The sequence below is a fragment of the Mobula hypostoma genome, chromosome 7 (genome assembly GCF_963921235.1).
Source record: "Mobula hypostoma chromosome 7, sMobHyp1.1, whole genome shotgun sequence".
In the NCBI taxonomy this organism is placed as follows: Eukaryota; Metazoa; Chordata; class Chondrichthyes; order Myliobatiformes; family Myliobatidae; genus Mobula; species Mobula hypostoma.
The window spans coordinates 73,205,049-73,230,624 of NC_086103.1; the positions used below are offsets into that span (position 1 = coordinate 73,205,049).

Consider the following 25,576-nt stretch of genomic DNA (forward strand, 5'->3'; position numbering starts at 1 on the left):
ATTATTTCAGATTTTCAAGTAAAGTTAAAAAAACGATGGCCACTGGGTGTCTTTTTCTTTTCCAATGTTATTAATCAGTTTGTTTATTGACTTGCATTGTCATATTTAAAAGATCTTTAAAGCTTCAGTTCATTTGTAGCATTTTGGGTGCTATTGCCAAAATATCTGTGGGAATGTTTGTACAAAAATCCTCTGGATCAAATGGATTGGCAGCACAATAGCGGTGCACTGCCAGACTTGTGATCAAGTTTATATTGTCTGCCATGGACAAGTTGACTCTAGATGAAGAACACTTGGAGGCTAATTTCATTGAACTCAGAGGCTGGGGGCGGGGATCTAAGGTCACCTATTTGCAATAGTGAATATTGGGTTTCAAAGAGGTAGTTTTGATGCTATCTAAGCACATCCCCATTTGGGGAAAATGGAAGGCAATCACAACCTGTGCCCACTGCTTGCAAAAGATATTCTAGAATTTGTTGGAGCAAGAAGGGGTACTTCGACAAAAGACAGCTACAAGGGAGCAATGAGCGAACGAAAAACATTCTGTCCAAGTATAGATTAATGGCTAACGTGAAAGTGAAATTGAAATATACTGCTGTTAGAAATGCTGTTAGGAGACAATTGGGCTTATAAAGGACTATCGGTTGGAGGCAAAGGGCACGACTGAAGTACTAAATGAATGCTTTGCAACAGAAGTTTGCAAGGAAAAGGTCTTTGCCCAAATTGCAGTGAATGAATTTGCTGGAATACCAGATGAGATTTTAAGAAGTCACACAGAACCTTTAAAATAGTGCAGATGATGGGTTAATGTGAGAAGGCAAGTAGAGATGGCAAAGAGGCTGACTCTACACAATTTTGCAGAAATAAAGCTGAAGAATTGAAGAATTGGAGAATTGCAAATGTTGCACAATTGTTCAAAAACCGGGAAGGATTATATCATAATTTAATACTTTGTTTTGACAGTAATTATAACTGTTTGACTTAAAGTTCGTTTACATTTGGAAGTGTTCACCTTTTTTTTGTTCAAAGTAACATTTTGTGCATAACTAGTAGTTGGCAACGACAAGCCCCCTGCACTGATTTCACCACTGAGCCTGTCAGCGAGATGTTGCTGCAGCACATTTGGAGCAGGAACAGGAATCTAACAGCAATGCATACATTTCTGCATTTACCAGTAACAACGAATACTGAAGTTTTTGCAAATAATACCAAGACTTGAAGGTGTAGTGGAGAGTAGGGAAGGCTATCAAAGCAGACATCCCACCTCTCCCGGAAGTTCCGGGAGTCTCCCGCATATTAATAGCAGCTCCCTGATGCCTGCAAATTATATACAATATCCCAGAAATGAGAGGGAGAGCCGGAGCGGGATCGGGAGCAGGAGCAAGAGCGAGCATCCTGATTGGTCTCTTTGTGCTAAGTAGACCTATCAGTTTTCTCTGTGGGCGGGCTTTAAGTTGACCTCTGTCTCTCCATCAGTTCAGTTTCATGTCCTGCACTGCCATGGCAAAGTGTTTCAAGAAAAGAAAATATAAAACGCACTTCACCCCAGACTCCACTAAAGTGTACTCCTGCCTAATAGGGGTCAAAAATAATGACAGTGTTGCTCGCTGCGCTGTTTGCAACAGTGACTTTTCTATTGCCCATGGTGGGTTAAAATGTAAAAGACATGTTGAGGTGAGTTTAACAGGTGTCATTCATTCATTAGCATAGCTAACGTTATTTAAACAGCTGGCTGGCTGCTAAGGAGCTACTCTATTGATGTCCTACGTGATGAGGCCAAACTCCCTGTAGACATGCTTAAAGTTGTAATAGAATTAAAAAATGACTCCATGATAATATATAAGTACACACTATTTTAATGTCATATTTTCTGCATATACCCAGTTTACAGATTACAGATTGTTTAGTGATTTTGTCTAATCTGTAAACCAAAGTATTACTTAAGACAATACAATAAGGATACACCTTATGCTTTCATTTCTTTTAGGGACCACAACATATTAGGGAGGCTAATCGCAGGGAAGGCTGCTCAAGTATTTCACAGTTCTTTTCAGCAGAGCCACATCACAGTACAAGGAAAGTTTACAAAAGAAATAGAAAAGCTATTTGTATTAGCATTGAGATTGCCAACAAAATACTCAACAAGGTATATATATGTGTGTATGTGTCTATAAATAGTTTCAATATGCGTCAAATAAATTGTTGTATTCTTTCATAATCAAATGTCCCGTATACATGCGCCCTTGGAGGTCAATGGGGGGGGGGGGGAGGCGGGGTGCTACCTCCCTGAAATGGTGGTGCTATCTCCCTGAAATGAGTTTTTGCAAGGTGGGATGTCTGTCAAAACTTGCAGCTGGAAAATGGTTGAAAAATGCCAGATGGAATTTAGTGCAGACAAGTGTGAGCTGTTGCACTTTGAGAGGACAAGCCAGGGTAAGACCAGCACTGTGAATGGCAGGGTGCTGAGGAGTGCGATAAAAGAGGGATCCAGGAATTGAAATGCACAATTCCTTGAGAGTGGTGTCATAGGTAGATGGGGTTCTAAAGAATGCTTTAGGCACAATGGCCTTCAAAAATCAATCTATTGAGTACAGGATCGTAAACACAAAATAATCTGCAGATGCTGGGGTCAAAGCAACACTCACAACACACTGGAGGAACTCAGCAGGTCAGGCAGCATCTGTGGAAAAGATCAGTTGACATTTCGGGCCGGAACCCTTTGTCAGGACTGAAGAGGGAGGGGGCAGGGGCCCTATAAAGAAGGTGGGGGGAGGGTGGGAAGGAGAAGGCTGGTAGGTTCCAGGTGAAAAACCAGAAAAGGGAAAGATAAAGGGGTGGGGGAGGGGAAGCAGGGAGGTGATAGGCAGGAAAGGTGAAGAAAGAATAGGAGAAAACACAATGGTGGTAGAAGGAGGCGGAACCATGAGGGAGGTGATAGGCAGCTGGGGGAGGGGGCAGAGTGAAATAGGGATAGACGAAGGGACGGGGAGGGAATTACCGGAAGTTGGAGAATTCTACGTTCATACCAAGGGGCTGGAGACTACCTAGACGGTATACGAGGTGTTGCTCCTCCAACCTGAGTTTATCCTCATCATGGCAGTAGAGGAGGCCATGTATGGACATATCTGAATGGGAGTGGTAAGCATAGTTGAAGTGGGTGGCTACTGGGAGATCCTGTCTGTTGTGGTGGACAGAGTGAAGGTACTCGATGAAGCAGTCCTCAATCTGCGTCGGGTTTCACCAATGTAGAGGAGGCCGCACCAGGAGCACCGGATGCAATAGATGACCCCGACAGACTCACAAGTGAAGTGTTGCCTCACTTGGAAGTACTGTTTGGGGCCCTGAATGGTGGCAAGAGAGGAGGTGTAGGGACAGGTGTAGCACTTGCGCATACAGGGATAAGTGCCAGGTGGGAGATACAGGGATAAGTGCTCCCACCTGCTGAGTTCCTCAAGCGTGTATTGAGTACAGGAGTTGGGATGTTAGGAAGTTTAAGATGTTGGTAAGACCAAATGTGGAGTATTATATGCAGTTCTGATCACCTACATACAGGAAAGGTATCAGTAAGATCGAAAAGGTATGGAGAACATTTACAAGGATGTTGTTGGAACTTGAGGACTAGAGTTATAGGTAAAGGTTGAAAAGGTTAGGACTTTATCCCCCTAGAATGTAGAAAATTGAGGGAAGATTTGGTAGATGCATACAAAATTGAATGGTATAAATAAGGTAAATGCAGGCATTTTCCACTGAGGTTGAATGAGGCTAGAACTAGAGGTCGTGGGTAATAGGTGACACCTGAGTAAGGGGAACAGAGTGTGAACGTCTCCACTCAGAGGGTGCAGAACAAACTGCCAGCAGAGGTGGTAGATGTGGTTTCAATTTCAACCTTTACCATAAGTTTGGGTAAGTATGCAGCTAGAAGGGCTATGGAGGCCGATGGTCCAGGTCCAGTTCGATGCGACTAGGCAGAATGTTTGGCATAGACTAGATGGGCGGAAGGGTCCGTTTCTGTGCTATAGTGTTCTGACCTTACACTTGCTTGCTGACTTATAACTCACAACTGTGGTGCTACCTGTACTGTATTCCTTGCATTAATTTCAGCCTGTAAAGTGAGCATTGTAGGAGACAATTGAATGAATATGTAAATTGGACTAGGACAGGATAGCTGGGCCAGTGGATGAAGAATGGGTGTTTTGGAAAGGGGTGGAGGTGTTGGCAAAGTGGAAGAGATGGGGATGGGTTTGGTTTAGAGAAATTTATTAGCCCAAATCTACCAATCTTTTAAATGATCTTATCTGCTTTGCAATAAGTATTACAGGAGTAGAAGAACTGTCAAGCATACAGTTATGTCCCTTATCACATTTGTTGCCGTTTTCATGCAGTATAATTTGTTGCACAAGTTTGAAATAAAAGCGACACACAAAATGCTGGAGGAACTCAGCAGGCCAGGCAGCATCTATGGAAAAGAGTACAGTTGCTGAAATGAAATACTTGTTTTCATGACATTAAGGTTTCCAGAGAAAATAATGTTTAATGCTTTATAGCAAGGCATGTAACTACCTAAGCTGTCCTGTTGGTGGCACTGCTGACTCTATTTCCTACAGAGATGGACTGCGTACTATTTAAGCATGCTGTTTCTCATGGCATACATGACTAGTTTTCTACAGGGTTTCACATTTCTGGATCATTGGGATCTCTTCTGGGGAAGGTATGACCTGTTCAAAAAGGACGGTCTATTCCTGCACCCGAGGGGGACCAGTATCCTTGCGGGCAGGAATATTAGAACTGTTGGAGAGTGTATAAACCAATTGGCAGGGGGATGGGAACCAGAGTGATCTGGCTGAGGAAGCAGTGGTGTACAGGCAGATGCAGTCTGCACTGAAATGGAGGAAGGACAAGCAGATGATACTGCAAAATTGCAGTCATTGGGATGAGTTGCAATGTAATGGGGACAAAATCAAAAAGCCGTATGAATACTGGGCTGCAGGTGTTTTATTTGAATGCACACAATATAATGAATAAGGTAGATGATCTTCTAGCACAGTTAGAGAGTGGCAGGTATGAAGTCTCAATTATGGTCTTAGCTCAAGGCCCTGTGTTTAACCCTAGTCCCATCCTGGCTTGCACTCCAGCTAATTGAGATGCTGGAGATCAAATGTGTTGGGGAATGGAACAAAGAAATGGGCTGAACAACCAGACAGTGGAGGCTTCACACTGCCTCTGGTAAATACCCTCAATTTTGATATGGTAAATGTAACAGCTAATCCACTTAGTCCCACAAATGGTAAAACAGGTGTAACCTAATCAACTGCTATATTGCTTTGAGGTAAATTTGAAGAATAAATTTTGGCCATAACATCTGGTAGTCCCTTGCTCATCAAACTGGTACCATGATTTTGTTTAGGTCAACCTGAGAAATCTGGTACCTGAGCTTACAATCTCAGAAAAAAAATAGAATTGAACATCTTTTTCTATATAAATACAGTGATCAGATAGAATCATAACTGCACACCTTAGGCATTTTCGTAAATTATATGTTTACAACTTAATTATATCTTATTGGATGTTTGAAGAATAAAAAGTACCTCTACCTCAACTTTATGCAGTCAACCAGAAAAAGTAAATGCTGGCAGATAGGGGATAGTACAGGCTTCTGATCCAACTAGTACATGGATGATTTAATTAACACTTGAGAACCTATTCTAATAGAACAAAATTCCATGAGTCCAGAGTTCATGCTTATTAATAGGCAGACAATTGTTACACAAGTGGAGGAGGTTGAGTATGTATTCAGATACAATGACGAACCATTGCTTCCTTTACCTGCAAAGACTTCTGCTATTTAAAAGGCCCGGGATTTCCTGGGACTCTGGCTGGCATTCGAATATCAAGTTATACCTCCTGAACACAAGAGGCAAAGGAATTCCCAACAGAGCATTGCATCTTCTAGCTCTGACAATCCTAGTTGGAGCATCAGTCATTTCAGAACAGGGACCCAAATGCATGAGAGAATGAGCCTATGATACTATTTGGCCCCGTAAAATAATCCTGCATGTAATGAATGTCAACATTCCTGTTTTCCTAATTAGATGCTGTGGGAAAACAATCTCTTGGACTTAATGAAACCAAAATGAAAACCTAGGGGGAAAAAAAAGCAGTCATTGCTGTGAAAGCTGAGATGCTAGTTAATTGAAAGCAGCAATAAATCTAAAGCCAGTGTAATAGTTCTGAACAGATTATCTTTATTACAGATTTTTCTTTCAACAGTACCTATTTAAGAACATAAACATATCTACATTTTTTTCACTTTTCCCCAACCACATTTGACAAATGTGGTTGACAGTACAGTATTTATGCATTTTTTTTAAAAACATAGCAGTTGAGCACATTGCTGCCTAACAATATAAAAACAGTAAACGGTTTTGGGATGAGATCTCCAGCACACAATTATTGAAATATTTCAGATTGTCCAAAATGAAAACTGGCCTGAATAAATTAGCAAATAACTTCTCCACCTCCCAATAGTGTAGAACGTACAGTAATAACATTATTATTACAACCACAAGAAACAAATCAAGACAGAATAATTATTTTGGATTTATAATAAGTATCAGTTGCTGTGCACAAATACCTGCTGTGCTTTTTATTTGAATTTTAAAGATCTGCCTCTTATTCAAAGGATGTAGTTGATACAGTGCTAACATAAACAGACTGAGATATTAATATCAAACTGCCCATCTTCTGGTGCAAGGAAAGAAACACTCACCTGCAGACAAAGAGGAATATTAAAAAGTTGGAATAAAATGTAGATGTTACTGGTCCCAACACAGGCTGAGAGAACCTCCAGCTTATTTTGAGTTTTTATTTGATTTGAGTATTATGGATACTTGACCCAGCACATAATCAACACTGAAACAAATATCCCAAAGGTAATTACAATAATCTAGGGAAAGTGTTGTTGGTGAGAGGTTGAAATACAGATAGAAATCTTCTGTTACTATGGGCAATAGATTAGCTAATTTCTCAGTAGAGGCAGATTTGATCAGTTTCAGTCCCGAGTCCCTAACCTATTAAAAATTCAGTTAGTTAACCGAATATAATCCAGTTTTTTTTGTAAAGATTCAGCAAGTAGAAGCAAAATTACAGTACATGGACTGTGTTTAATTGTCTTGCATTACAATATTTTTCTCTGCATTCCACCAACCAGCAACCACTTTTTTTCCTTCAAAGCAAAATTTCTCTCATTCTCATGAGAAAATCTGCAGTTGCTGGAAATCCAAAGCAACACACACAAAATGCTGGAGGAACTCAGCAGGTCAGGCAGCATCTACGGAAAAAAGTATCCTTTCCATAGGTGCTGCCTGGCCTGCTAAGTTCCTCCAGCATTTTGTGTGTGTTTCTCTCGTTCTTCCTCTCCCCCCAAAAAAAACCCCAACAATTTTTAAAAGACTACAAATTTTTTAAAAGTTAGACAAACTTGCCCAGGGACTGGAGAAACCATTTTAATTTAAAATACTTCAAAATATCTTGTATCAGTGCTTCCAAATTGAAGACTATTTTAAAATTATTTCGTTAGTGCTAAGTACTTTACCTCAATAGTATCAACTTCCCTGGGATCCATTCCACTAAGTCAGTTGGACTGATTGATTAAATTTCTTCAAAAATTCCAAGGGAAGTTGCATTTAACTGTTGGTCAGGTGACTACTCTGCACACTGGACTATACTAATTGAGTTTTGCCTTTTCATATACAATGAAGGGTAAGAGTCTTAGACATATTGTTTCTTTTTCTGAGGTCCTGCTTTGCTGGCTAGATCCTTTGCCTTCTCTGAGGCTGCCAAGGCTGTTTCCTTAGCTTTCTCAGTTGCTTCTTTAGCAGTCTCCCTCAATGTCTTCATTGGTGTTTCTCCTGAAGAAGAAAACAAACAAAACACTCAGCCTGGTTCTGGAAATACGCAAGCTAACGTCTGGTATTCCATTCTGATCTGACCTTGTATACAGTAAAACTCGGATAATTCATTATTTGACAATTCAGAAATCACGATCATTTAGCATTTTGACCACCAGGCATTTTATTTCAACCCACCAGGACATAAGCTCCCATGCTCAGAAAAGATGTGTTGTTATTGGAGAGAGTCCAGCAGAGGTTCACGAGGATGATTCCGGGAATGAAAGGGTTAACATATGAGGAGCATTTGGCAGCTTTGGGCCTGTACTCACTGAAATTTAGAAGAATACGGGGTGATCTCATTGAAACCTACCGAATGTTGAAAGGACTAGATAGGATGGATGAGGAAAGGATGTTTCCTATGATGGGAGTATCCAGAACTAGAGAGCACAGCCTCAAAATTGAGGGGCAACTCTTTAGAACTGAGGTAAGGAGGAATTTCTTTAGCCAGGAAGTAGTAAATCTGTGGAATGCTCTGCCAAAGACTATGGTAGAAGCCAAGTCCATGCCTATATTTAAGGTGAAAGCTGTTTGTTTCCTGATCAGTCAGGGCATCAAAGGATATGGCGAGATGGCAGGTGTGTGGGGTTGAGTGGGATCCGGGATCAGCCATGATGAAATAGCAGAGCAGACTTGATGGGCTGAATGGCCTAATTCTGCTCCTCTGTCTTCTGGACCAATACCATTAAGCAAGGGGGTCCTTGGACCCCAAATTGGGAAGCCCTGATTTAGAGAGAACTGTGTGTTGGGCTATTAATATTCAGTATCTGGAAAATCTCAATCTAGCACCAAAGTCCTACAGCACACTGAATTATTGGAATTTTAATTTACTAAATTATTTTACAAATCAAGTTCGCTGCCCAGACTGTTGCAGAAGTAGGGAGGCAATATAGTTCTTCATTAAAAAAAATCCAAGTTATAATTAAAAACATCCACATCTTTCAAGCCTTAAGAATTCTTATACTTAGCAACCATAAGTACAAATTATGGCCACACCCCTTGAAGCAGAAAATATTAAGTAACCATGGTTAAGCCAAATCATCAGAATCAAAAGTGGTATAAAACAGCTACCAAGTATCTCTCAGACTCTTGATTCTGTTTTCTGCTTCACAGCCATTGGTTGCAGGTAGTCTGGAGCAAGAATTATTTTCATGGAAACAAAAGACAAAACATGAGTGGAACTACAACCAAGTCTGAACATGTGGGTTACTTAAGCCAGCGGTCCCCAACCACCAGGCCGCGGACCGGTACCGGGCCACAAAGCATGCGCTACCGGGCCGCGAGGAAGCGATATGATTTGCCGATATGAGTCAGCTGCACCTTTCCTCATTCCCTGTCACGGCCACTGATCAGCCATTACGCATGCGAGCTCATTACCCGCGCGTCATCCATTTCAGCGCGGGAAGGAGATCAACTCCTCGAGCTTACAAATGACGGCGGGCTGGAAAGTATGTTTGACATAACATCTCTGCCGGCATTCTGGATCAAAGTCAAGGCTAAAAATCCTGAGATAGCCACGAAAGCACTGAAACGTTGCTTCCATTTCCAACATATCTCTGCAATGAATGCAACGAAAACTAAACTGCGGAATAGATTGGACATAAGGAACCCCGTCTGACTATCGCTGTCTCCCGTCACCCTTCGATAGGACCGTGTTGTTGCAGGAAAACAAGCCCAGGGCTCCCACTGATTGTGATATTGGTGTGTTGCAATGATTTTATATGTTCATACGGGGAAAATATGTGCTGCGTGTTTAATATCCAAACTTTACTTAAAATATTATGATGCTATTGACTTATATAACCATATAACAATTACAGCACGGAAACAAGCGATCTCTGCCCTTCTAGTCCGTGCCGAACGCTACTCTCACCTAGTCCCACCAGCCTGCACTCAGCCCATAACCCTCCATTCCTTTCCTGTCCATATACCTATCCAATTTTTCTTTAAATGATAATATCGAACCTGCCTCTACCACTTCTACTGGAAGTTTGTTCAACACTTACTTCAAGCTCCCCTGTCCTCCCCTGATAATTGACTTATCACTATATTCATGCGAGGAAAATATGCGCTGTGTGTTTAATATTAAATTCGTAAGATAAACCCTTCTAGGAAGGAAATGAGTGTATTAGTCACTTATCACCGATATTCTGGTCGTGATTAACACCCCCCTGGCCCCCCCAACAGAATCGCCAAAAACAATTTGTAGAAAAAAAAATCGCGTTCACGCATGCACACTGGTGCCCGCGCAAGGCTTCATGGTCATTGTAGTCTTCTTTTGGTAAACCCAGTATATTTGACTGCTACTCTCGTCCGTTGGCAACCCTACCCCACCTCCCCCGCCCCCAGTCGGCCGGTCTGCAAGAATATTGTCAATATGAAACCAGTCCGCAGTGCGAAAAAGGTTGGGAACCCCTGACTTAAGCAACACTTCATTGATTAGTATCACATTTCAGAAGTGACATTTTCCCACAACAAAAATTAAGCTATTTCTCTCTATCTGGGTATTGATGGCAAGGGTAGGATTTATTGCCTATTCCTAATACCTTTAAACAGTGACAGTAATAGTAATCCTCGAGAAGGTACTGCCCATTATACAGTTGTTTCAGAGGTTGGACCTGGTAAGTATGAAGGAATGGGAATACATTTCCAAGTCAGGATGATACACTTCCTGGAAGGAAATATGCAGGGCTAGGTGGCCCTATGTAGCTTCTTTCCCTCTTGGGGACAGAAGCTGCAGGGTTGGAAGGTGTTGTTGACGAAGTTAGGTGAATAACTATAGTGAACTTTGTAGATGATGTACATTGTAGATACTGAGTGCTGGTAGTGAATGGGCAATCAAGCAGACTTTTGTCTTAGACAGTGTTGAGCTCTTTAAAGTGCTGTTGGAACTGTACTCGTTCAAACAAGTGGAGAATATTTAATTACATACCTAACTTATGGATGGGGTGGAAAGGTTTGTGTGTGTCACTGGACATCCAGACTTTGACCAAGACAGAGGCTAGAGATCACGGTAATGACATTGCCAATGAATGTTGAGGGTAAGCACTGACTCTTTCTTGTTGGTAATGGTCACGGCCTAGCACTAATGTTACTTCCCAATTAAAACTGGTAATTAAAACTAGCCTCTCATTATGCAGCCACCTCATACTGCAATTGATAATCTGCAGTTTACGTTTGTATAAAATTTGCACAAATATTCATTATTCCTTTCTCTGGCACGCATTTCAATCTAAATTTGAGCACAAACAGATGAGAAATCAGTCAGACTTTGTCAGTCAGAATATAAGGAATAATTAATTATTTTGTTTGTCAAGCAAGATGATCGACTAATTCAGGAAAGCGCAACATATACATTGTTATTTTTATTCTTAGGCAAAAACGGATTGTACTAATTAAACTATGCAAGTCCAACCATTTATTTTGCTTTGGTATCTTCATTTGCTGTGAAACAAACTTTAAATATTCGTACTTGGCCTCTGTTTACTGGACATTTTATTTTGGTTAGCCATCAATACAAATGGAGAGCACTTAAGGGTGAATACAAAAACGTATCCAGTTTATATGGGGCGGGGGGAAGAGAAGAGCATTGCTACAAATGGGTTATGCTATTAAAAGTTTTACTGGACAGACTGAGTATATAAAGCAAATGAGTCTTGCTTTAAGATCCAAATAAAGTGCAATAAAAAGCAGCTGTAACTGAGCTAAATTTCCCACACAGATATTATGAAATACCCATTTTTAATGGCTCAATGAAACTGTTTAAAGAGAAAAGAACTGATTGTTTTCATATATTGGTATTTGTTGGAACTCGGTCACCGCTATCATGATGTGGAATTTGATCTCACAAATAATCTCTTAACATACAATAACTTCAACACCAAGATGATTGAGGTCAATTGGGTTATCTGATTGAACTAATCATAACCTGACTTAACAACAATACTAAGGAAACAAAGCTCTTCCCAACAAAAACATGCGTCCCTCCATTTACAAAATAATGCCATAAAAGAACAACCGTCTCAGATTGCTTTAGTTTTCCTATTGCCAAAATAAATCTACCATACACAATTGAACAAAAATGTTGAAATTTCAACTAGCCAAGAACAGAGAGGGCCTTAGGATTTATTCATTACAGAAGCTATTTTCATTTGTTTTGTACCTCAGTTGACTTAGTAAGCCAAATAAACCATTTATTAGCATAACCTAGATCCAAGCAGGGAATCTCAGGATAGATACTGAAATGTTTTCATGAATAGGAGAGTCTCAAATGAAGGGTGGGTTATTTAAAACCAAGTTACATGCAATCTGTGGAATTCACTACCCCAGACAACCATGAAGGCCAACACATCGGTTTTATATATTTTTGAAAAATTGGGAATTGACAGCTTTGGGATCTGGCACCAAAGAGGGGTCAAGGGCTGGGGTAAATCAGCCATACTGAATGTTAAGCAAGTTTAAGGGGGCAGGTGGCCTAGTCCTGTTCCCACTTTCTTCCACAGAGAGCAAGGAGGAACCAATGGATGTGACATTCTGCGATTTTCAGAGTTGGGATAAAGTTACATACAGGTTAATGAGCAAAAGATTGGAAAATATATAAATATAAAAATTGGTGGAATCAAGGGACGTGGGGATACAAAAATGCTGTGATGTAGAAGATCAACTATAACCTTGCTAAATGCTTGAGGGGCCAACTGGCCCACTTGTTTCTATTCCATATGTTCTTATGAGCCAGCACCATTTCATTGTTAAGTATTCTTTTGAATGTAGAAACAGGATTGTTTCTTAACATGAATAGACTCAGTCCAACTGGATGTCATATACATTTCCATTCCTGATTCAACCTTATCTACTTGCCCAGCTCCTGCTTTCTAGCTGAGTACCAGCTTGATCAGTCCCATTCCCTTGGCATGACTAAATGATTGGAGAGCAGAGCTACACTTTTGCCGCAGTGTTGATGACGCCAGGAAGTGATGGATATATCTCATTTATATACATACCGTGCATTCTAGCCAGAACATATTCAAAACCTTTCATGGTTTTAGTTATGCTATTCTTAAAGCTGGCAAGGCCACATTCCTGAAAAAGGCAAAAGTAGTACAATTATACTCTTGTAGGACAAGACAACTCAACAGTAAACATACTACCACTTGGTGGATGCTTTGTACTCAAAGCAAACCACCTTAGTACTAGAGCTCTCTTCTCACTGCTACAATCAGGTAGAATGTTCAAGAGCCTCAGGACTACTGCCCCCAACCATCAGACTCTTGAATAGAAGGGGATAACTACACTCACTTGCCCCATCATTGAAATGTTCCTACAACCAGTAATCCCTCCTTAAGGGCTCTATCTCATGTTCTCATTACTTGTTGCTATTTATTTATATTTGCATTTGCAGAGTTTGTCATCTTCTGCATTCTAGTTGATCTTTCACTGATCCTGCTATCGTTACTATTCTATATATTAGCTGAGTATGCCCACAGGAAAATGAATCTCAGGGTTGTATATGGTGATATATATGTACTCTGATAATAAAATTCACTTTGAACTTTTGGTACTTTATAGCAACATCAAGTACTCCATAACAAGTAAAGGGAAGTCAAATGGGCAGAAGTGATCAGATTCATCTGACCATTGAATAGGAATTATTTAAGGATAGGTAATCATATTACACAGAAGACTTAAACCAGCAGACTGCATTGTACTTCCTCTTGTACGTTAACCTCAACTCACTTGAGTTTGTTTACAGTTGTAATGTGCTTAAAAGCCTAAAAGCATGTGACACACACAAAATGCTGGAGGAACTCAGAAGACCAGGGAGCATCTTTGGAGAGGGATAAAGAGCTGATGTTTTGGGCCAAGACCCTTCCTGGATTCCCAGCACCTACAGAATCTTAAGTTTATAAAAGCATGTGACTTAATGAAAATGAAAACTGACCTGAATAGCAAGTGAAAAGCCATACAAGCTTGAGGAAATCCAGGCCTCACGTTTAATTTGAGTCCAGTTCATATTCTCAGGGTGTAATCCATATACACAAAACTCCTGAACAACCTGATTCAAGACAAAACACGGACACGGACAAGGATATGAACATTTACATCATTTTTCACTGATCCTTTCCTATTGACACTGGGCTTCATTAAATCTATCAAGTGGTACTCTATAGAAAATGGCCAAATAATCCAACAGAATCCTTCCAACAGTGGTTAATTTTCCCATGGTTGCTTATAATTTATGTACAATGTGTGTTCAGTGAATTTTAGTAATAGTATAGATGACTCTGCATTCTCTAAAAGCTTCTCAGTTTTACTGGAGGAGGTGTCACACCACTTGAACAGGTTACACCTAATCAATGGAATATGCTTTCATCTCTAGTTTGAGTACGAGACCACAACTCCTTTTTCTGCCTTTCCTTTGTTCATTCTTTGCTCTTGTAACACTTAATAAAATAGCCTTAACCACCAGGTTTTATGCATCATTCTTGTCTTCCAAAGAAACTCTGAATCAGTTATCAGCAGATCCAACACTAGACAGCATCACAGCTATACATTCAACTCTGGGGCCCTTATTTTAGAAGGGATACTGAAGCAGTGGAGAAAGTACAATGAAGATTCCTTATGTTGCCAGATCTGAGGAATTGGGATGCTTCATCATTGAGCTAATGAGCATTACACAATTGAGGAATTGCATGAAGTAAACGTTATAGGATGCATAGAAACAAGACTGGTAACGAGCTCCATCTGAACTCATAGTCACAGCATAGCTATACCCTCTGACCAGCTACTTAAGTGCTACCTGACTAAATTAAACTAGTAATAATCTTTCATATACTGTTACAGAGCACATTCCAAATCTAGTGTTTCATAGACAATCATATATGCCAATTAAGTGAGAGATTGCCCAGCTTCTCCCTCTGAAATGCTGGCCGCTGAAGCTTATACAAGTGTGCTGCTGTGCCACCAAAAAAACATCAGGGCATTTAGGCTTAAGGCAGACACTTCTCAAGTGCTCAGCTTAGGCACTCCAGGGTGGTCTGTCATAACGGGCCAGTATTTGCTCCAGTACTGGAACTGCACTATTTCCATCCATCTTGAATCAAAATGCAAGAGATGTACAAAATGTCTCTCTCATACAGTGCACTGAGGAACAGGAGAGCCATAAGAAGAGAATATATATATAAATAAATGACATACCATAAGCCTTGAATGATTGATATTCCGGGTAAATGTAGTCAAAGTTTTATGTTTTAAATCGACTACTGAATCCTCTAGAACAAAGGCTGAGTGGGCAACATTGGTAGGAAATAATCTCTCGGCCCACCGAGGGACTACGCTTGTCTTGGTGAGCAGTCTTCGGGAAATCACCCTTTCGGGTGTTATCTCACGATGGATGACATCCTCTGTCAGTACATGTTTGCTACGAATGAAGAAATATTGAAATGTTAAAACCTCAGACTTCAGTTTTAGTTTACCAATCATCAGAATGTTTTCAACTTTGAATATTGGTCAATATGCTTGGTTTTCTGGCAGAATAATACCAGTTAAAATTTTGTTTTAGACATACACAATTGACCAGTGTTTTCTCTTAAAATAGGAAAAAGTTATCAGGCCAGTCATTTAAATTCAAACTGTAGAATGTCAAAAAGTGCAAGAAAAGTTGCAGCATCTGCCTAAATTATTGTGATAATACTTCAAAAGTAATTAATTCCCTTTGCCCAAGACATTTTGTGTAAATATTCACAGTGTCACTATTATCTGAAAAGTCTAATATGGGATGGAATCCATTTTTCACAAGAGAATCAAATGTAGAGTAACACTCCTTTGCACAGACAGAAAGCATGACAATTGAAAAAACATTGTCTTAATGATGCAAGATACAGGTATTTGTTTTCCTTTCTCAGACAGATCATCCCAAAAGGTTTGCCAAAATGCTAAGTGGCTTTGAATTCTTGAGTTCGTTCTGCACAAAGGTCATCAAAAATTAAGTTAACAACAGCAGAGCAAAAACTACATTGGATTCAAGCCTTGGGTTCAAAGAAGGAAAAGCATGTCGCAACAGTTTCCCAACCTAGTCCTGATTACCTCGTAATAATCCTGCAGTGATCACTATTTTTTATTGCTGTTTCACAAATTTATACTACTGCTCGTTATGTTATCAGCCGAGGCGGCATGTTGTGTCCTTGAGTAAGGCACGTAACCACATACTGCTCCAGTCCACCCAGCTGGAAATGGGTACCGGCAAAATGCTAGGGGTTAACCTCGCGACAGACTGGCGTCCTATCCAGGGGGAGTCTTGTACTCTCAGTCGCTTCACGCCACGGAAATCTGCATAAGCACTGGCCTGATGAGCCTATAAGGCTTGGGACAGACTTTAACTTTAACTCGTTATGTTATAATAGCATTAGTAACATTATATAGTCTTATATAAAAATGCATCTCGCACTTTACATCAGACTATTTTCAGGCCACACTACTCAGGACTTGTGCTAATACTTTTTATTCACAGTATGTGCTGGATTGTAACTGTGTGCTGTGTGTGACTATATGTACTGTATTTTGTACCTTGGCTCCAGATGGTTTGCTTAGCTGTAAACACATGATTGGTTGAATGAGAATAAACTTGAACTTGAATATTCAAAAGAACAATCAAACCTGGAAAATGAATAATGCACTGTATTTGAAGTTCACAATGTCGTCACCTCTGCATTACAAAAAACATAATCAATTGGGTGACTGCTGAGTCCTTGCATTTAGCGTTCTCACCGATTTTTCATCTGGGTGTGATCTAGTTAGACTCTCAGCTTACTCCCAAGGCAACCCTAGCCTCACCCCTTCGTCCTTTCCATCCACTCTGCAACTCAAAACCAACTTTTCTCTTTTCCATATTTTTAAAAACAGTTTCCCTTTCCACAGATGTCGCATCACTTGCTAAACATTTCCAGTATTTCCTGTTGTTATTTCAGATTTCCAGCGTTGTAGTATTTTTCTTTCAAAGAGTGAACTCACCTGTAAGGGTTGGGATAGCGCTGCCAGAATGCAGCAAATACTTGGTCCCATGAACTCTTCAAGTCATTCAGACACAGATAATACTTCACCATTGTTCCCAGAAGATAAGAGTAAATCAATAAAAAACGATCTTGGTTCAATGGTCAAGTGGGCAGAGATTATCATTCCTTGATGCAAGGTGGCCTAATTGTTCGTAAAATTAAGTATTAGATTAGTACACTAATCAGATTAATCTAATTGTTTGTCAAATTAAATATAGTACAATAATCAGTTTAACTATAGTGCTATGATTAAAACATGTACTCAGTTCCAATCCCATGACTATTTTCTTCCAGATATCTAGTTACTTACCTCTGCACACAACTTCTGTTTTTATATGCCAAATGCAGGACCCCCCACCCCCCACCAATGACATTTAAAACCCTCCCCAAAGCATTGAAACAGCATTCTCTGGGTCTTTAGAAATGAAATAGAAAACGCGGCCACAAATCTATTTTTGCTTATAGTGATCTATCAATGTTACTTGTGCATCAACATCCAAGACATCTTCAAGAAGCAGCTTCTGCCATCAAGGACCCCCCACTACCCAGGACATGCCCTCTTCTCACTGTTACCATCAGGAAGGAGGTACAGGAGCCTGAAGGCACACACTCAGTGATTCAGGATCAGCTTCTTCCCCTCTGCCATCCAATTTCTAAATTAACATTGAACCCATGAACACTCTCTCACTGCTTTCCTTAATTCTGTTTTTTTTTGCACTGCTTAACCTAATTTAACTATTTATTATACATACATATACCTACTGAAATTCATTTTTCTATATATTCCACTGCTGCTACAAGTTAACAATTTCACAACCTATGCTGATGATTTTAAATCTGATTCTAATTCTCATATAATTGATGTCTTTTTTTAAAGGAGCTTCTGTACGATTTCCCAGAAATTGTACTATCCACAAGGTAAATATTCACTATCTGAACTTGCAGTTGGCACATTAAATGTAATTGCAGAAATATTACAGGATGGATATTAAAGTTATGTAAAGTCTATAACAGTGATTCAACTGATCATGAGCATGAAGTTATGGCAGCACTTCACCACCTATCGAATTGATAAAACTAAATTCGAATCTCAAAATTTTTAAATCCTAATTTCTCGCGAGTTTTGCTAGGCAAAATGTATTGGTTGTAAAAATCTTCTTTCGGAGAACCTCCTACCTATCCTCACTCTAAAAACGTTATCCCATGATTTCAATTTGTCCCTGCTTCTGAACCTCAGCAAGATTTTCTTTAAATCAAGTAAGTACACATTGAAACCGCCAGATTATCAGGTCATTCATTCTATCGGTAATGGTGGCGCCAGATAACGGTTCATTTGCCTTTGATTCAATGGTCGTTAAATGAACCTGCAAATGCCGCTGACACGCGTTGTCTTCAGACTGCCCTTTGCACTTCAGAGGCCGACAGAATCCAATGTCATCCTGGCGGCCACCCTGAACACGGGGTCCGCCATGCCCACAACTCGCCCCGTCCGTCCGCGAGTGTCGGCAGCCACTCCGACCCGCCGGTTCTCACCTGTTTCATGGTCCTTTAACTCGGTGAAGCTACCCCCTCCTCACAACTCCTCCCCATCCTCCACCACCTCGCCTCAGCCTCCCTCTCCTCAGCCCTTCCACTTCCGGGAGAAAGTGTGCACGGACTGCGCAAGCGCCCTGCGATGGTGGCTGTGGAGGACTTGGGGACGCAGTTCGATGTCGCTGAGATTGTCTGCAGCTTCTCGTCACCGTCCTGTAGGGCATAGTGAATAACCACTCGCCAGAGGGAGAGGAGGATTGCTAATTTAGGTGAAACGGCAGCTTCTCACTACTTTCAATTAGGAAAGATTGATAAAAACACTCGCCAGAGGGAGAGAATTGCTAATCTGGGCAAAATTGCAAACAAATATAGTATGAAATAAATTTAGACCTTGACAACCCAGAGGCAAAAGGAAATAAAGAACCTAGAAAAATTAAAATCACGGAGAAAAAGGAAAAATATTAACTAAAAGACAGTTGAACAGGTACATGGATATAGAAGGTTTAGAAGATCATAAACACGTGAAAGTCAGCACATACTGGAAACTAGCAAAAGTGGAACTTCCCGGAGGTCAAACATTTTAATTCCGGTCAGGCAGCATCTACGCAAAGAGTAAACAGTCGATGTTTCGTACTGATGATGGTTTACTCTTTTCCATAGATACTGCCTGGCTTCCCGAGTTCATCCAGCATCCGCAGGTTTTCTCGTTTATGATTTTAATTCCGGTTCCGTTCCCACATGTCGGTCCATGGGCTTCTCGAGCCCAGATGAGGCCACCCTCAGGGTGGAGGAGCAACACTGATATTCGGTGTGGGTACACGCTAACCTGATAGCATGAATATTGATTTCTCTTTCCTATAATGTTCCCCACTGCCCCTCCCCCCAGTCTACTCTCTAGCCTCTTACCTCTTCTCACCTGCCTATCACTCCCCCCGGGTCCCATTCTCCTTCCCTTTCTCCGATGTCCCGCTCTCCTCAATCAGATTCCCTCCTCTCCAGCCCTTTACCTTTCCCACCCACTTGGTTCACCCATCACCTTCTTGCTAACCACCCACCCACCACCTTTTTATTCTGACATCCTTCCCCCTTCCATTTCACTCCCGAAGACGGGTCTCGGCCCGTATATTCACTTCCATAGATGCTGTCTGACCTGCTGAATTCCTCCAGCACTTGGTGTGTGCTGCTAAGGTTCAGTAAGTTATGAGAGAACACTGGCCTTGGTCAGTATTGACTGGCTGAACCGAAGGAGCGGTTTCCATGCGGTACGACCACGTGAGCTAAAGACTAAACTCATCTGAACCTGGTGCCCTGCACTCTAGTTTTCTAAATGGGCTTTCTGGGAAGGTGTATGCATACACTGGAATCTCCAAATCTTCCTACATTCTTGAACACCCCAAATGGATTGGAAAAAAAGCTATTTTAAATTAAAAATATTAAAACAATATTAGCAATCTCAAAATAACAACGATAGAAATTGCAAGGTTTGAAACCCTGTAATCCCAAGAAAATCCACCACGAAATTGTTATCAGGGAACAGTTCCCCTTTAATAACTATAATAACGACGCAGTTCACTGCGTTTATCCTTGATGGCTTCTTCCAAAGGGGTGATATTTACCTGATTTTAACAATTTAACAGCGCCCAACAAACCTAGGTTATTTTCCACTTGCTATTTGATATTCCTTTTTTTTTGCACTATTTACTTTTGTAATATACAGTAATTTTATGTCTTGCACTGCTGCCACATAACAACAAATTCCACGTTATATGCCCGAGATAGTAAATCTGATTCTGAATCAGGAAAAGAAGAATTACTAGGAACTGCGTGCATATTTGATACATATTTAAATAGTTAAACATAAAGTGTGATTTAACTCTCAATTAGCTAATACTGTATCGGCATGGTAATGTGAAAGGGAGAAAAAAACCAAACTGCTGGAGGAACTCAGCAGCTCAAGCATCATTTGTCGAGCTAACGAATATATGTGTTTCTTCCCCACATAATTGATCGCCTTTTAGTTTTCCGTGCGCGTGAAGGTAGAGTATGGGGGGGGGGGGTAATCGAAACAGGATTAATCTAAGTGGCCATGGTCAGTGTGGACTCGGTAATGTTCCAAAGTAGCATAACAGATAGATAGAAACTTTTTTGATCCCAAAGGAAATTACAGTGTCACAGTAGTACAATAAAGGTGTCACTATATTACGTGGTTCACGTCGTGGTATGGTTTTGCTTCATAATTTTGCAGCACCTTGGAGTGGAATGCAGGCTTCATACGCGTGACGAAACAAAGATAAAAATACTTCTGAAGTTACTGGCAATGTCCACCCACCATGTAAAGTTCATTTCTCACTCAGCTTCTCCCGCCCTAGTGACGTCTCCCTCCGTACGTCAGGGTGACGTAACTCGAACCCCAACCCCGCCTATTCCCGGAATACGTAGCGCCGGCCGTGGCCCTGTCCCTCTGTCAGGAGAGTAGCACAACTTCCGGTCACGGTTAGCCCCGCCTCGCCTTGTGCGAGGCCGTGCCTCTGTTTGTGTTTCGTTTGGCGGCGGGGAACCGAGGGTTGCGCCGCTGTTACTCGCTCTGACACATCGACGCCGCCCCGGCCCGTGCTGCAGGTGAAGGTGAGTGTTTCGGCGGCTGGGTTCAGTTGGCGTGCAGGTGTTCCGTCCGGGGACGGTGGGCCCGGTTCGCTCGCCCCATTCCTAGGCTAGAGGTGGAGGGATTACGGCAACAGAGCGGTTATTCGTCGGGGAAGCTGCGAGGCTGAGGTGATTATTTCGCCTCTAGTGAAAGGCTTCTGCAGGGGCCAGGACTGGCTAGTCGACTGGTCATGACACTCGTTGACGCTCACGGTCCTGTGAGGAATCGGTGGATGGTGGTCGGATGGGAACCCTGCCTCAGTTGATGTTCTGCAGCACCTAATGCACTCAGCTGGCACATCTTCTATGTTGTTTGGGTTGTCACAGAGTTCCTTGTGATTGAATTGTTCTCGTGGAAGACGGACCCATCAATAACCCGTATTTACTTAGACCAGATGCTTTACAGTGAAGTTAAACAAAAAGGTCGATGCTGTTTCAGTGAGCGGGTGACTGAAACACTGGTGAAATATGAAAAGTATCTGAGGAAAGAGTGGAAAGATTGCCGATTTTGGTGGTTTTAATAGCTGAGGATAGGGACACTAGTGATGGAGTGATTTCATTTTGGAATGAGTAGAAGCCTATTTACTGAACGTTTGCATTTACGGGCTGGAGATAACAGCAATGGGGTTTTAAATCCTGCCTGTTTCATTTTCTGTGACCTATAAGCAGTGGCTGTGAGGCAGGCTTCATTCAGCAGCCAGTCGACGTTGACAAGTACAGGTGAATGGAACTTTTCTCATGGAGGTAGAGGCCAGCAAAGTTAAATGATGTTGATTGCAGAGAGCAGAATAAGGGAAGTATGTGCCAGAGTAGTCAATTTTAAAGTTGGCTAGAAGTGGGTGATTATTTCAGCCGGATCAGCCAAGACACGGCAGAATTTTGATTGGAAGGATTTAAAGACATATATAAACTTGGAGGATTATAAAGCATTGTAGAGGAGCAATATTGTAGGACAGAGGGTGGGCTAACATTTTGAGTGGATGGTAGCATATAAGATAGAGAACAGTACTTGGAGAGAACAGTCCATTATCATGAGCATATGAAGGGAGATTGGAATTCCTGTAATATATTTGACTTGTTAAACATTGCCCTCACTAAAGTGGTTTGCATACCGTGATTAGTTACTCAGTTGCCGTCGTCATAGAGCAGAAAGCCAATTCATAAATGTTGGCACATTAGAATTAATGAAGAGAGGGAAGTGGAAAAAAGGAATTAACCAGATTGTGTCTATCATTGAGATAAAGTTTATGAATTCCTCAGTTGAGAGTTGCTGCGATGGGGGTGGGGAGGTCATGAGAAAATGTTTTAAGACAGGTTGCTGTGCAAAAAAAGCCAGGATTTTTCCTTGCATTCCAGAACAATGCTGGAAAAGAGTGCAGCTTTGGAAGGTGAGGAACTGCAAACCTTTCCACAAAAGGACCAGTAGGTGGATGTGTGCATGGTTTGTGAGGTGGTCTGCTCTCATGCCATTGATGTGAGGCTTCTCTGTGCTCCAGGTACACAGACTAGTCTTATAATCATCCCCAACCCTCCCCCCCCTCTACTTTTGAGGATTACAGGCCAGAGATTCTTGTGAATCGGTGAGGTATTTACACTTTCCGAGGAAGCTTAGAGTACAACCTTGAATCATTTCTCTTCACTTAATAATGTCTTGAATGATAACCACACTATGGAGCTTGAGAAAATAGAGGGCTATATGAAGTAAGTAAATTCTAGGCAGCTTCTCAAGTAGGTTACATGATCAGCAAGACACTTTGGGCCGAAGGACCTGTAACGTGTTGCAGATTTTCTAAGTTCGATGTTCTCTTTTCATTTTGGGAACCCGGTATCTGGCATGCAAATAATGTTTATCCATCAGAGCCAATTCAGATACCGGAAAACTGAAATAAAACAGAAAATGCTGGAACGTGTTTCAGTGTAATTAGGTCCTCAATGCCATGGATGTTGGACATTGACATTGCTTTGCTCTTGCTTCCAGTGAAGGTGGTATCTTTTGTAGGCCTACTGTAGGTGATTTCAGGTCTCTTGAGGAATATAAGAGGGCAGGGATCACTGATGCTAGGCAGGCAGTGGGCGAAGTCCGGGCTGTTGGTGTTCACACATAAGTGTACCTTTTTTTCTCAGTTGATTTGTGTATGTTGGCAATATGAAGGAGGTCATGAATTTAATCATTAATGTCTGCCTTTGCCGAAGGTGGTTCATGTTTTCTATCTCCAAAGTTTTATTGTCTGAGGGTATTTTATAACTAAGGTAAAAGACCTTTGTTTTGTAAATACTGAGTGTTGTGCTTTATTCAAGCACACATAGGCAAGCATTGTCTACACACCGGAGTGTTATCTGTCAGATGAACATTTCCTAATTAGTTCTGAAAATTAGCTTTACTCTTTCGGGAATCTTATTGGAGGTGTGACATGGCGATGAGAAAGATTGCCCAATGCTTTTCTCAGTGATCCAGCCTTCTTTAACAGCAGTCTTCAGTAACATTTTGTAGACCTGTTGTTTAGGATCAAGATAAGTAGGAAACTAATTTCAATGATCACCTGATTTTAAGAGGAATGCTCGTCAGTCCTACTGCCAGGTTGATAGAGTTAATGGCCATAATTTGTTAAAGGAGGCAACATAATGATTGGTTCTAGTGCCTGCATTTCTCTGAGTTGTCACACACTGAAGACTGTTTTACAAGGTGGACTGAATCCACACTACAGTTAGGGGAACAAAACACACAAAATGCTGGAGGAACTCAGCAGGCCAGGCAGCATCTATGGAAAGCAGTACAGTTGACGTTTCGGACTGAAACCCTTCGGCAGGAAGGTACATTTTCCATAGATGCTGCTTGGCCTGCTGAGTTCCTCCAGCATTTTGTGTGTATTGCTCGAATTTCCAGCATCTGCAGATTTTCTCTTGTTTACAATTGGGGAGCACTTTGCTGCTGCAGTTGGTAGTTAAGATAGACTTTTGTAATGGATGGCATGGAGACTCCTCTGTATTTACTACAGTCAGTTGTCTTTCTTAAAGTTAATTACAATTATAGCATCTTTGACACCCCCAAGTGTAACCTCTCCACAGGTGGGTGAACAGATTGCAAATTTATGATTGAATTTTCTCACCAAGCTTTAGAACTTCAGCTGGGATACTGTCTGCCCCAAAGTTGAGATGATGTTTTTTCAACTTATGATCAGTCAGAGCAATGACAAAGCTGAACCAGATAGGCTCATATGAATCCTGGCATCAAGGGCAGAGTTACAGTTAAGAATATCTTTAGTGTTCATTTCAGTAATACTGACCATATCTGATAAATTTACCTTCAAAGAGCAAACTGGAAGAGAAACACAGTCTAGTTTAATGCCTCAGTGAAGTTCACCTGCAGAACCAAGAACATGTACTGACCTTTCAGCTTTCTCTAATGTGCAACTAATATGCAATACATTAGTATATGGGCAAACACCAGCACCTTTGGATGAGGGCAAGGAGCATTTCTACTTTGAATTTGAAAAATTCTCAGGTGGCATCCCAGAGGGAAAGTAATTTATTCTGGGTAATTTTTCAATGAATGTGGAAAACTATATTTGGCACGGAAGGAATAGACTAACTCCAAAGGAATGCTGACAAAATACTTGTAGCACAGTTTTGTTATAACCAACATTCTGTTGCATCAGAGGGACAGAGTCAAGACTTCTTTGACAATATTCTTGGTCTAAGCACTGGCTCTTATTGTCACCTGTACTGTGACACAGTGAAAAGCTTGTCTTGCATACTGTTCAAAAGTTCAAAGAAAGGTTCAAAGGTTCATTTTATTATCAAAGTATGCATGTACAATACAACTCTGGTATTCATCTTCTCCAGATAGCTATGAAATACAGAAAAACCATGGGATCCTTGAAAGAAAAGGTATCAACCTCCCTGCATGAAAAGGAAAAAAAAAACAAAACTTGCAAATCCCACCCCCTCCCTTGCACAAAAAAAAACAAACAGATCACCCACACGGAAGATGGCAGCCAGAAAATCAGAAAGAGCAATATAAACTACAGTTCAATAATCACATAAATCTCTGAATTTCGAAAACATCTTCCCGCCAGAACCATGGAGAGCGGCTGCTTGAACTCAGTCCTTCCACGAAGAGTGACCACTGCGCTGCTGACCCAGCTACTCATTATACAGTGCATTCAGGTAAAACAATAACAGAAGACTGCATAGAGAACAAAAATAATAGAGAAAATGCAGTGCAGGTAGACAATAAGTTGCAAGATCATAACGAGGTAGATTGTAAGGTCAAGAGTCCATCTTATTTTGCTAGGGAAACATTCTCCCCATTGTCACACACTGAAGGTTGTGTTACTAGGTGGACTGAATCCACACTACAGTTACAATTTTCCGCTGCTGCCTCTGAGGGGTTTGTACTTTCTCTAT

At 41.1% G+C, this 25,576-nt stretch overlaps 3 protein-coding genes across 6 annotated transcripts in view; 2 read left to right on the top strand and 1 right to left on the bottom strand.

The window, feature by feature from the left end:
* The window catches only part of LOC134349381 (lateral signaling target protein 2 homolog), a 67,936-nt gene extending 55,012 nt beyond the window's left edge, over window positions 1-12,924 (top strand). Inside the window, exon 13 of one of the 3 annotated variants that reach the window (XM_063053592.1) lies at window positions 9,060-12,924. In XM_063053592.1, the coding sequence (XP_062909662.1) occupies window positions 9,060-9,143 (84 nt within the window). In that variant the 3' untranslated portion in view covers window positions 9,144-12,924. The remainder of the gene's footprint in view (window positions 1-9,059) is intronic. The other 2 variants (XM_063053593.1, XM_063053591.1) reach the window with 2 other exon arrangements.
* On the bottom strand, window positions 6,231-18,643 carry LOC134349382 (PRELI domain-containing protein 1, mitochondrial-like). Its single transcript, XM_063053594.1, has 6 exons — window positions 18,527-18,643; window positions 16,953-17,135; window positions 15,141-15,363; window positions 13,885-13,998; window positions 12,947-13,025; window positions 6,231-7,907 (listed from the first exon to the last, which is right to left on the bottom strand). Exons 2-6 carry the CDS (start codon window positions 17,042-17,044, stop codon window positions 7,768-7,770), a joined length of 648 nt encoding a protein of 215 aa, XP_062909664.1. The 5' UTR covers window positions 17,045-17,135; window positions 18,527-18,643; the 3' UTR covers window positions 6,231-7,767.
* Window positions 18,644-20,984: 2,341 nt separating this feature from the next.
* Window positions 20,985-25,576, top strand: part of rab24 (RAB24, member RAS oncogene family) — a 76,203-nt gene continuing 71,611 nt past the window's right edge. For both annotated transcript variants that reach the window (XM_063053597.1, XM_063053595.1), the window contains exon 1: window positions 20,985-21,151. The gene's annotated coding sequence lies outside the window, so the exon portion shown is untranslated. The remainder of the gene's footprint in view (window positions 21,152-25,576) is intronic.

Coding starts and splice junctions, on each gene's coding strand:
- LOC134349382 (XM_063053594.1), bottom strand. CDS start 17,044: ATGGTGAAGTATTATCTGTGTCTGAATGACTTGAAGAGTTCATGGGAC. Junction 13,999..15,140: donor TCAATCATTCAAGGCTTATG/GTATGTCATTTA, acceptor GTCTTGAATCAG/GTTGTTCAGGAGTTTTGTGT. Junction 7,908..12,946: donor TGTTCTGGCTAGAATGCACG/GTATGTATATAA, acceptor TTTCTTCTTCAG/GAGAAACACCAATGAAGACA.